The sequence below is a fragment of the Pipistrellus hanaki genome (genome assembly GCF_964339955.1).
Source record: "Pipistrellus hanaki genome assembly, chromosome: X".
Taxonomy (NCBI): domain Eukaryota; kingdom Metazoa; phylum Chordata; class Mammalia; order Chiroptera; family Vespertilionidae; genus Pipistrellus; species Pipistrellus hanaki.
In genome coordinates this window covers 99766572-99779148 of record NC_140524.1, presented here as the reverse complement: position 1 = coordinate 99779148, position 12577 = coordinate 99766572, and the positions used below count along the sequence as shown (strand labels likewise).

Genomic DNA, 12577 nt, shown 5'->3' with positions numbered 1-12577 from the left:
TCGCTGGCGCAGACGCAGTAAGGCTCCTGAAGCTCCGGGACTCAGGTCGCTCGACCTGGCGGGGCTCCGGGAGAGGGCGGGACGCGCCCTGAGCGGCGGGGAGGATTCACGTGGTGCCCCGGCTTCCAGGGCCGCGGCTTCACCAGCCTCCTCGCCCGATGTCGCTACTCGTGGGCCACAGGTGAGTGTCGCGCTCGCGTCCCCCACCCACCCATGGCAACCCGAGGGGAGAAAGTGCCTTTATCCGCCGGGGTTCTTAGTTCGGAGAGGGCGGGATGCGTTTATCCGCCGGGTTCTTAGTTCGGAGAGGGCAGGAGAGCGTTGAGCGGTTGCCCCGCGCCGCGGCTGGGCTCCGAAGGTAGGGATCCCCTCGTCGCGACCCGGGGGCGGAGCGGGCGGAGTGGGCGGGCCGGCTCGGTGGGAAGCGACGCTGGAGGCGGACCGGGCGCCCGTGTAAGGAGATTAAGCATCTTGTTTGTTTTTGGTTAAAGAGCTGATGGGTGCGCCTGTGAGTTGAAGCATCCCGTTTGTTTCCGTTAAAGCGTGCGAGGGGACGAAGCTTCGTGTTTGTTTCTGTTAAAGCGCCTATCCGGTGTGCGCGAGGGGACGAAGCTTCCTATTTGTTTTCGGTGAAGGTGCGGGTGAGGGGGCAAGGCTTCGGTTTGGTTAAAGCGCAGACCAGGTGCGCGCGAGGGGACGAAGCTTCGTTTTTGTTTCCGTTAAAGTGCCAACCAACCGACCGACTGGTGCACTAAGGGGACGAGGCCTCGTGTTTCGTTAAAGCGACAACCGGGTGCGCTGATGGGATGAGGCCTCGTGTTTGTTTCTTTATTTTATTTTTTTATTTTTTATGTAATATATTTTTTATTAAATTATTATTTTTTGTACATATACCCTTGCCCCTCCCTCCCTCCCCTACTTGTTTCTTTAAAGCGCCAACCGGTGCGTGTGATGGGACGAGGCTTCGTGCTTGTTTCGTTAAAGCGCCGATTGTTGCGCACTAGAGGGGACAAAACTTGGTGTTTGTCTCTTTAAAGCGCCAACTGCGTGCGCACGCGAGGGCACGACGCATCCTGTTTTAATTCAAACGCTAACCGCCAACCCCGCTAACCGCCAACCCCGTGTGCACGTGGGGGGATGACGCTTCCTGTCTGTTTGCATTCACGCGCCATCCGGGTCACGCGTAGGGATGGCGCTTGACTTCGAAGCTTCCTGTCTGTTTCTTTAAAGCGCCAAGCAGGTGCGCCTGTGCTTCCGGTTTGTTTTCATTTGAGCGCCAAGCGGCTGAGCACGTGATGGGACAGCGCTTCCATTTTCATTTAGGCGCCAACCTGGTGTGCACGTGAGGAGCTGGCGCTTCCGGTTCGCTTTCATTCCTGCTAACCGGGTGTGCAGGCGAGGGGACGAGGGGACGAAGCTTCCTGTTTGTTTGCGTGAAAGCGCCATCCCTGCAGGGCTTTGGCGCTTTTCCGAAGGATAGCCCTGGTTCCGTCGTCACCAATCCCTCTGCCTGCCCGGTAACCCCGAGCCTCTTCTCTTCCAGCCTACAATGCCCCCCAAATACGACGTGCTGACTCAAGACGAACTGCGCAGAAAGCTGTACCAGACCTTCAAGGAGCGAGGGATCCTGGACGCGCTCAAGGTACCGCTTTAGGCACATCTGTTCTACAACTTGCACGCGTGGCAGCTGTAACAGGCAGTCCACATTTAACCCCCGGGTCTGGGTTTTAAAATAAGGTGACCAGACATCCCGCTTTTCAACAATTTGTCCCGCGTCCCGCGGCGTTTTAAAAAAGTCCCGATTTTTGGCAAAAAATCGGGACTTTTTTAAAACGCCGAGGGACAAATTTGTTAAAAATCGGGACTGTCCCGCCAGAAGCGGGACGTCTGGTCACCTTAAGGAAGGTGATATGCAGATGGTATTGGTGAGTGCTATCTTTAAGGTTTGTGGTTACCCTGGGACAGGCATCCCAAACGGCTTAGCGTTTGTCTGGTCTTTATGTTCAAATAGACTTATTGGCTGACATTCAGATAGGAGCGAGCAGCTTTATAAAGTGAACACATTTGTAATAGTGTGACATCAGCAGTTTGAGAATGCTTGTCTCACTCCAATATTATTATTATTATTATTATTATTATTATTATTATTATGACATTTTAGAAACCAATTTAAGATTGAAAAGCAGCTTTCATTTTAGTATTTATCTCTTTGTTAATGAGGTTGCACAGTTTCCAGCCATTTGTCTGTTTTCCACGTATTGGCAGTTTAACTCTTGCTCATTTTTTTAGGATGTTAGTGTTTTCTTATTGTGTAAAAATTCTTTTAATAGAAACTATTAACCTTTTTTGTCTTTTTTGTGGTGTTCAATTTTAAATTGGCTCTAAAACACATGTGTCAAACACAAGGCCCGCGGGCCAAATCCAGCCCGCCAGGCCTTGCAATGTGGCCCGCACCACGCTGTCATCACTGCACTCCGCTGTCAGTTTATGACATTGTCAGTTTATGACTGTTCAGTAAACCATTCGGCCTGCGATTTAGGCTGGATTTTAGATTTTGGCCCCTTCTCTGATTGAGTTCAACACCCCTACTCTAAAATATTGATGTTATATTTCTATATGGTCAAATCTACTAATTTTTCCCCCTGATTATTCTCAATAACTTTTTCTCTACGAATAGGATGAATATTCACTTTTTAACGTTTTTAAAAAGGCTTCAGTTTTCATAGTTAGCACTTTAACCCACCTGGAATTAGTTGTAGGGTATAATGCATTACTACACCTTCTAAGGTAGGATGGTTATTGCATTCCTGAATGTGGAATTTTTTTCCTCTGTGTTTCTGAATTAGATTTGGTCCTGTTTGGCTTCCTATCTGTAGTAAAAAAATGACTAATCCTGTCGTCGCTATTCTTTGGCTTTGGTATCAGGATTATGCTAACCTTGTTCACTCTATAGCGGCTGTATATCCTTGGGAGAACTGTTTCCTGTTTGCAGCTGGCTACTGTTTCTGGAATTCCAGCTTGATCGATGTTAGGGCAAAGTTTTACTATCTCAGTCGAGCTAATTTTTATTTTCTCAGTTCAAGGACTGTGGTTGGGGTGAGTTCACTTATTTAAATTTCTAGTGACCTAACTCTATTTGGATGTTTGAAAAGAATTTGTATCTATGACTAAGTATAAAGTCACAGATATCTATTAATGTTTATCAAGGCCTTTTCATATTTTGAGTCTACTCAGTCTGAATTTCTGAGAGATGTGCAGAGGATTCTCAAGTCTCTTCTTTCCCACTTCCCCTCCCCCCACAATAATTGTATTTATTGTTACCTTCGGGACTATGCAAGGTTTAATTATGAATGGATATCTCTCTGCATTAGCTGCTGGAAAACCCTAGCCAGTCTTGCCATTTCTTCTAGCAAGTGCTAGATGGCATGCTTTTTGTATTTATCAATATGGGAATTCATTTATGATGTCATTTCATTTTATTCTCTTATTTTCCTCTCAACCTGCTTATGTCACTCATTTAAATTTTATCCAGTATCAGTACTTGTTTGTACTTGAATCACTTTTATCAATTAAGCTGGATCTAAACATACTACTTCTTTAGCGTGTTACAAATCTCATTAAACCATCTCTAAATTTTACTGATGGAGAATGCTGTAGTTTCTCTCTTATTATTTGCTGTTACTGAATGACATTAGATGAGGCAGAGCATGCATATTCTGCTCAACGTAAATGTCTTTTGTACTATAGGATTTTTGATGTATGAGTCTTGTTCCATACTGGTAGTTATATACTTCTCTCTAGCTAAAGTATGGGAGATAGAGGTAGAGCAACTCCATTAGTTTTTTGCTGGTATTCTATTAATATGAATATATTAGATATTACTTAGTGTTGAACCCCATGGATATAGGCAGCATACTCTTAAGCTCAGCCCAATTATATTTCCAGTTTATATGCACAATAGATTAGAAAAATATCCAGTAGTTCAGTTAATTTAGAGATTTTCTTAAAACCCAAAGGAATAATAACACTAGTTATATAACCTTGAAAAAGTTAACACACCTTGAACCTAAATTTCCTTATTTATGAAATGTGTTGAGATATAAATACTATATATGAAAGTGCATGTTAATAAGTCATCTTTAGGTTTACTGATTTCTCTCTTGCATATCTTACTTCCTTTTGGGGAATTTTATTTTTATCAATATGCTCAATAAGCTGGTTTCACCCAATATTGTTTTCATAACCTCCAACAATCCACAGAATTCTGTTGAGGAAGCAGCAGAATTTTCTCTGATGATTGCTGTCTTGACCAAAGGCTGCTGAAATGGGCTCCTAGGAAAGACAAGTAAGAGTCTACATGTGTTCTGACCACCAGGTCAGTTGGAAAGCTTTCACTGATGAAAGCAGACTTCTTTGGCCAGAACCCATGGCCTAAGTGTGCAACGGAGAACTTGTAACTTTTGTCCATGGATCTAGAACCACTGTGGAAATAAAAGGTTTCTAAATCGTGTGGCAAATCTGTGTGTCTTCAGTGCAATAGTCCTGCTAAAAGTGTTTTCCCTCTTGTCTCTTTTCTCTTTTTTTGTTGTTTGACTAGACACAACTGAGAAAGCAGCTCATTCAAGAATTGATGCACCCTGTATTGAGCGGAGAAATGAGGCCCTCGTCCATTTCAGTGGAAGGGAGCGCCCTTCTAATAGGCGCTTCTAATTCCTTAGTGGCAGATCATTTACAAAAATGTGGCTATGAGTATTCACTTTCAGTTTTCTTCCCAGAAAGTGGCTTGGCAGAAGAAAAGGTAAAGTTTTTCCTCACTTACCGGATTTTCTATTAACAACCTTTCCATCCCAGATGATAATAAAGTGCTGCACAGTAGCCGAGTGCTCCTTGGCTGGCTTGGTCCATTTCTCAGTCATCTTTTATATAATGCACCAAAGAGAAGTACTCAATTTGATATATCAGTTCCTTGGAATCTTTGTTAATCTTCTGTTAAATTGTGATGTGTAGAATCACGAAATGTTTTGGAGTTAGAATTGATCTTATGTCCCATGTAGTTGATTCAGACTCATAACTGCCATTTATGTTGACTGTTGTGAGCTTGGCACTGGGCTAGTCACACTGCAGGTGTACCTGTGACCCAGATGATGAGGAACCAGTCTGGAGAGGTGAGTGATTTGCTCGAGGTCACAGGATTTTGAGGTGGTAACCTAAGGCAGTAAATCTAGATCTCTAAAATGTGCTCTTTGTGATGCCACAGTCTCTGTTTCTAGATATTTCTCTTCGTGATTATATAACAGAAGTAAGAAATAGATGAACTTTTTAAAAATCTGTAGTGTTCTCAAATATTAAAACACCTTTTATCACTTTCCTAATTAACTTTTTCTCCACCATTACCATTGAACATACTAGTCACTTTATTAGTATTTTAAAAGGCAGACATAGCAAACTTTCTGTATATTTTGTAACTAGAGTTAACTTTTTAGAGCAGTTTAGGTTCACTGCAAAATTGAGCAGAAAGGAAGAGTTCCCTTACGCCCTCTCCCCCTCTTACATGCACAGCCTCCCTCATTATCAACATTTTTACAATGAGCCTACATTGTGGCATCATTATCACCTGAAATCCATAGTTGACATTCGGGTGTACTCTGTGTTGTCCCTGTGTTTTATCTTTATCTTAATCTGTAATTTGACCAAAAGTTTTATATTCAGAAGTTTTAAGAAATCATGAACAGCTCTAATATTTGAAAAACTTAAAATTTACGTATGCTGCATTTATTCATTAGCAACCAAATTTTACTTATCAACATTAGGAATTCTTTTTTGGTCCATCAGTATCTTAAGTTTGTCATTACATTTCATAATTTTATTTTTGCATGAGCAATAATAGTCAATTATATAGTGATTGGAGCAGTAATTAATCTACCTCACATGCCTGAAGTTTTTTACTACTATAAAATTCTGTGCAGAATATTTTCTTTAAAGGAAAACCAATAGGAAATAAGTCATGACTACATTCTCAGCACTGGGAATATACACAGAGTGGCCAGATTATGATCTCTTGAGTGCATAATAATCTGTCCACTCAGTGTATATCCTATATAATCGACTAATATGCAAATTGTCCTCTCGGCCAGCAGGCAGTTCAGAACTGCCCATGTCTCTTCCCCCTGGCCAGGCTGGCTGGACCCCACCCATGCACGAATTCATGCACCGGCACCACCCCTCACACGTGCGCGCGTGCGCACACACACACACACACACACACACACACACAAACACACTGAGTGGCCTGATTATTATGTGTTCAGAAATCATAATAATCTGGCCACTTAGTGTATATTAAAAATAGCTACCCAGAATATTTGTTTAAAACTATTTGCAGTATACTTTAGTCATTCATAGTTGTAAAGATAGTAAAAATTTGGTTTATTTACATTTTGAAGCAGTATTTTAAAAAAATTCATTGCAGTTGAAAGACCCTGGAATTCACTCATGACTCATATTCATTGATTCATCAGATGTTTGAGTGTTTATCATCTGTAAGGCACTAATCATTTCTGTCATTTGTTAGGCATATCATCTTCATTGTGAAATATTTGGAGATTAATTACATGATCAAGAAATATTTTATCCATATGATCTCAATATGTTTATTGTAATTTATTTAGTAGTATAAGAAACAGCTTCAATTTTATATTAGCAGTTATCATCTTTATTTAATCTGAAGATGATTTCTAGTCATATTCAGAAACACCTTAATTCATCTTTTAGACATTAATGTAAAAATGTCTATCTAATTAATATTTTTTCCCTTAAGGTATTTACTATGCAAGATCTATTACAACTCATTAAAATCAAGCCTGAATCCAGTCTCTACAAATCACTGGTAGGATTATTTAGTTTTTATAACCTGCTTTGGTTTGTTAATTATATCTGAATAGTTGAATAAAAGTGAAATGTTTTATTTTAATAGGTCTCAGGATTTGATAAAGAAAACAAAAAAGGTAGGAACTTTCATCTTTACAGAGATTTAATACCATCTTTGTCATGCACTTTTCCTATAAAAGTATGAAACATAATTTTTAGAGGGAAGAATAGGGAATCAAATTTGAATTAAATTATGGATTTTTTTGCTGACAATTCCTGACCTTTTTAATAAACAGTAGAATCCATCTATTGCTTTGACAAATGTAGATCATTTCCTCTAAACTTCAATTTTTTAAATAGCTCTTAGATACTGAAATAAGATACACTTTGAATAATTATAGAGGTAGTGTTTGTACTTCAACTGGGTTTTCAAACTTCCAGTAGCATTTTAGGATGAATTTCCTTTCTTCAAAGCTTAGTCTGGCTGAAAAGAAACATCAATTGAGCTTCCCAGCTTCATCTAGCATCCTAGTAAAATTTCTGAAACTCAAAAACTATAAATAGCAGACATGTCAGGAATCCTAGTGGCAAAGATTATATAGAACTCTGAGCTAACTGTAAAATAGCCAGTCTTAAGACTAGGTTAAAGGGCATGTTCATTTTGAATACACAGATATTGACAAATTTCCCTCCTGAGTGATTGAGCCTGCCAGTTTCCCCACACCCTTGTCAGCACTTCATATATGATCAGAATTTTAATCTTAGCAGTCTTATTTGGAAAATAGGATTTCTCTGTTGTAGTATTTGCATTTGTTTATGATTCTATTTATTTAAAATTAATTTTTTCCCTCTAAACTCTTTGTCCATGCCCTTTTAAGAATTTTCTTACTGATTTGTAAGAGCTCTTTGATATATGAAAATTAATGTTCTGTCTCCAAAATATAGTAACTATTTTTCCAGCTACCATTTGTCTTTTGACTTTATTTCATGCCACATATAAGTTCTTAATTTTTATGTTGTCAAATATTTCTCTTTATCACTTCTAGATTTTTGTGTCATGCTTGGGAAGGACTTTCCTCAAAGTATTCTTTAAAAATATATAATGTAAAACAGGATAATGTGATAAACCCAAAATTTGTAAACTGTGAGTGAGCAATGGTTGAATGAAAGTTTTAAGACCAAACTTAAATGTACATTGTGTTTTTTAGGTTTTCTTGTGGAGTTTCTAAAACAAATGGCACAATCTCTTCAGGCTAAAGATACTTGTGACGTGGATACTCAGACAAGTCCGATGTTGCCTAGCAAAGACACTCTTGGTAATTGCAGGATTCTTTCATAATTTCAGGTTTTCTGTTTTGTTTTGTTTTTTTTGAATGAAGGACATGACCTCCTTTCCCATGTTGTCTGTGTTACTAGACTGGGAGGGATGTAAACTGCAGGGGGGTGGGAATGCTCATTTCCTCTTGTGTCATTGCTGGAAGGGACCAGTTCTATCTTCAGTGCTGCCCCTCCCTCCATGATCACCAGGGGCATGCAGAGGCCCACATTCTTGTTTGTTGGGTTGAACCTCTCAACTGGGAGGCTCTTCCCTGTGTTTTGTCTAACTTTATTTATAGTCACTAATGTGAGAAGACCTAGATTATTTATATTGCAGAGAACTAGAGAAGTCAGTGGCCCATCACTTCATTTTATAGTTGAGGAAACCGAGGTCGCCAGACAAAGGAAAAACAACTTGGAAACACCCAATTTGGGTCAGAACTGAAACTAGAATCCCAAGTTTTCTGGTCCATGATCCAGATCCTTTTCATGGTATAGCCTTTCTACATACAGTACCATCATGCCTTTAGTTGTATGCTCAGAAGGGAAACAGCTGGCTAAAATGCTGTGATTAATCCTGGTTCCTCCTTACAAGGAGCAATAACTTGTTAGTAAGATCAAATATCTTAATCTGCTTCTGCCAGCCTTTTTTTTCCTGTGCATACTTTTTGGTGGGCACTGGTGTTCACATAGTTGAGATTGCACTCTTGGTGTGGGTTTTCACTCTTGTTAACGTTTGATTCCGATCCACATTTGGTGTGAGGGCTGTGGGTATGCTGGAGAGAGCACTGGAATGAGAGAATCAGTAGACCTGGCTTTCGTCCCAGTTATGCCATTGTATAGTGGCTTAGCCCTCGATGAGAGTCACCTACACTGTACGGGCACCTGTGTCCTCTGTAAAATGGAAGATTTGAAATTCATAATCTTTGATTCATTTTAAGGTCAGTGTTTTGAACATGTGACTCGACTTTCACCGATAAAAGAACTCTGCTTTGTCACTTAGAGACTGGAAAGAGATGCCAGTGTTTTCTGACTTAAACTTTGCTTTCTTTTTCACTGACATTGTATGAGAAAATTTTCAAACAATCAAAAAGTTGAATAGTTTTACAGTTCACCATTAAATTTGTGTTATACTTGCTTGATCACTTTCTGTCTATTCAGTAATCTATCTTAATTTTTTGAATTATTTCAAAGTAAACTGCAGACCTCCCTGCTCTCATCCCATGTATTCTTTGCTTTTGAACAGACTTCTTGCTCCCCTGGCCTCATTCCTCTACTCTAACTGCCTGTGTTTTTTTTAATAGCTGAGAAGCTTCAGCATATTGACGATCAGTTTGCAGGTGCTTACTCTCAGCATCCAAAATTAGACTCTTTAGAACAGAAGTTAAGTGAATATAAGAGAGAAATAGAGCAACAGCTTCAGGCAGAAATGCATGAAAAGGTAAGTTTATCTTGTTGCTATTAACAAAAGTGATATTTTTGCTTGTTTTTTTCATTCTTAGGTATGTAGGAAAATATCTAGAATATTTATTAATGAATGTGGTACTATACTGTTTTGCATGGTATTTTTCTTTCCACTTGATGCCATTTCTTTTTGCCTTTTGAATGAATCCTGATAGGTACAGTGAATGAGATGAAAGTAAAGGTGAATTAAACTAAGTATATTTAGAGTGTGAATGTTAAACCTAACCATGGAGAATTTGTTACTATTTTTATAGTACTTTACTGGTATTTACAATTATTTGTGATCAATTGACAGTTGCAGCATTTCAAAAACACTGAAATAATAAAAATTAAAATGGAAGAGAAAAGAAAGTCTGAACAGGAAATAGCAAAGTTCTGGAGTGAGGTTGAGAGAACTTGTCAAGCAAAATCCGAAGCCCTCCTTAATCGGGAAAAGATATCCCTGGAGAGAATTCAGAAACACCAGGAGGTAATATTTTAAAATTGTTTATTGGGTGGCTCTTTCTGCAGCTGTTAGATTGGCTCGAAGTCCAGGAGCGAGATGGGACATTTAATTGAACAATTGATGGCTCAGGCCCTAGAGGACCAGTAAGGACTGTGGTCAAGAGTGGACGTGGAAGAATCGGCCTTGAAAAGGAGATATAGACTTCTTTTTCTGAGACTGCTGGAAGGAAAAGTGGAAGTGAATGTTCATGTCAGAAGTGTGAGATACTCGCAGGAAATTAGCAGCAGACAGATGTGAGGATTAGGTAGTGACCTTGAGGAGAGGACTAGAGGTGTGGAATGGCTACTGGAGTAGGGGGGAGGAGCAGAGCAGCTCTCTGATGGGACTGCTTGAGCTGATTTGGGGTTCCTGCTGAGGTGGGCAACCTGGAATAGAAGTAGAACTAACGAGGTACTTGTAGGTGATTGTTCTGTTGTTGCTCTTGGGAAGATTTGGAAGCTCTGTGAGAGCAGAAAGATGGTTGGGAGTGGAGCTTTATGGAGCTGAATTTATTTGATTTGAGAAAACCTGTTTAATTGAAGACATTTGAGATTCAGCATGATGGTGAATGGAGCCAGAGCAGAGGGTGGATGGCTACTAACATGGGGGAGAAGGAAGAGCTACATGGCCATCTCAGACATCAAGGAGTAGGTCTGGGGAGACGGAGACTGGCAGGTGGAAGAATAAGGGTGGACCAAAGAGGACAAGAGTTACAATTGAGCTTCTAGGTGCAGTTGGAAACCAGATGCACTGTGCTTCCATCCAAGCAAAGGCGAATGTTCCTGGATTAGAGAGGTCTGGGGCTGTAAGCATCATCCATGTAATCTTAGCACCCAGGAAAGGGACTGGACAGATTTCGGAGAGATTGAGGAGTGGTGGGAAGTGCATGTCAGCAGCAGGGATTGGATCCACTCCTTTAGGGAAAACTGTTCCTTTCCCAAGGGGGTCAGACCTGATTAGATTGGGGGAACGGTTTCCTATGTGCAGCCAGAACTTACTGATGCCAGGAGATGGTCGAGTAAAAGGCTTCGTCCAGGCATCAATCCTTACTTGGAGCTTCTCAGTAAGACCCAGTTATTAATGGTGATTGTACCCCCTCTATGATTTTGGGTAGCATTTCTGGGAATTGCACTCATTTTAGCTATAAAAATAAATGGAAGCACTGGTTTTCGAGATGATGGGTTGTGTTCAGACTAACACTTTCATCTTCAAGGTAGTTTACTGACTAGATTAAATCAACCAGTTAGTTGTTAGCCGCTGTCTCCATTTAGTCACAGATTTCCCTGAAGGCTCTGCTCTGGAGAAGGTTGCCATTCTCAAAAAGACACTTTGCCTTTACTCTGCCACCCGAATGTCTGTCCCCTTCTCTCCCTGATAAAACTGTCATGTTCTTCAAACTCCAGCTTAAATGTTGCCTCCTGGTACACTTTCCTTGATTCCCATTGATGGACTCATTTAGGTGTCATTCCTGCGGTGGAGACTGGACTCTGGTTGTGAAATCATCACATTGTAGTATGATGGTTTCTCCCTTAGTAAATTGTGAATTTTTTAAAAGATGAGGACTATATTCCTCTTTTCATATCCAGCTCCCAGTGTGCTTTCTGACATGATATTTAGTAAATCCTTGCTCAGTGAACACGCAAATGGAAGTGTGGCCTGTTTTTTTTGGCTTCATACCAGCTTGCTCATGCTGACCAAGGCAGAACCTCTGTGAATTGAAATGTTCAGGCAACAGATGCAGAACCATGGGGATTCTGCTTTGTTAGTTTTATTGTTGAATGTATGTTTCATTTCTTTTTTTAATTGAAGATTTTATCAAAATTTTAAGTAACATGTTAAATAGAATAATTACACAAGGGATGCTAGGAATACTAGGGTAATGTAGCTTAACAGTAATGGGAAGTAGTAAATTCTTGTGTAACTAGAACAGGCAAATGCATACCTTGAGGTGGAACCTCTTGAAAGTGAAATTGTTCCTCTAAATGTCTACTTTGTTCTCTGGAATGTAAGAAGCAGTCCATTAGTTCAAATCTATTTTATTTCCTTCAGCTTGCTTGCTAAAAATTAATGCTTTACTTGACAGATGGAGACAAAAGAAATTTATGCTCAAAGGCAGCTTCTACTAAAAGATATTGATTTGCTAAGAGGCAGAGAAGCAGAGCTGAATCAAAGAATTGAAGCTTTTGACTTGTAAGTAATGTTTTCATGTTTAATATTCAGAGTTTGTGAGTTTAAAAAGAACTAAATACATATAATTATTCTAATGCTAATTGCCAAGTAGAGTTCTTGATTATAAAGGTGCCATCACCTGGTTTTAAAAGGCACAAGTTGAGAGAAACAAAGACTAGGATTTTGCTTTTGAAATATTAGACATTGGGATGACTAGCAGAGTGAAACACCATCATTAGGCTATAGTAAAACCAGACCAGTATGTGGAAGGAGCTA

At 40.0% G+C, this 12577-nt stretch overlaps 1 protein-coding gene across 2 annotated transcripts in view; it reads left to right on the top strand.

Moving 5' to 3' along the window:
• Positions 1–29: 29 nt before the first annotated feature.
• The window catches only part of OFD1 (OFD1 centriole and centriolar satellite protein), a 32388-nt gene continuing 19840 nt past the window's right edge, over positions 30–12577 (top strand). For both annotated transcript variants that reach the window (XM_084869820.1, XM_084869819.1), the window contains exons 1-9: positions 30–181; positions 1544–1642; positions 4598–4798; positions 6818–6886; positions 6974–7004; positions 8076–8183; positions 9489–9625; positions 9944–10117; positions 12216–12322. In XM_084869820.1, the coding sequence (XP_084725946.1) occupies positions 1550–1642; positions 4598–4798; positions 6818–6886; positions 6974–7004; positions 8076–8183; positions 9489–9625; positions 9944–10117; positions 12216–12322 (920 nt within the window). In that variant the 5' untranslated portion in view covers positions 30–181; positions 1544–1549. The remainder of the gene's footprint in view (positions 182–1543; positions 1643–4597; positions 4799–6817; positions 6887–6973; positions 7005–8075; positions 8184–9488; positions 9626–9943; positions 10118–12215; positions 12323–12577) is intronic.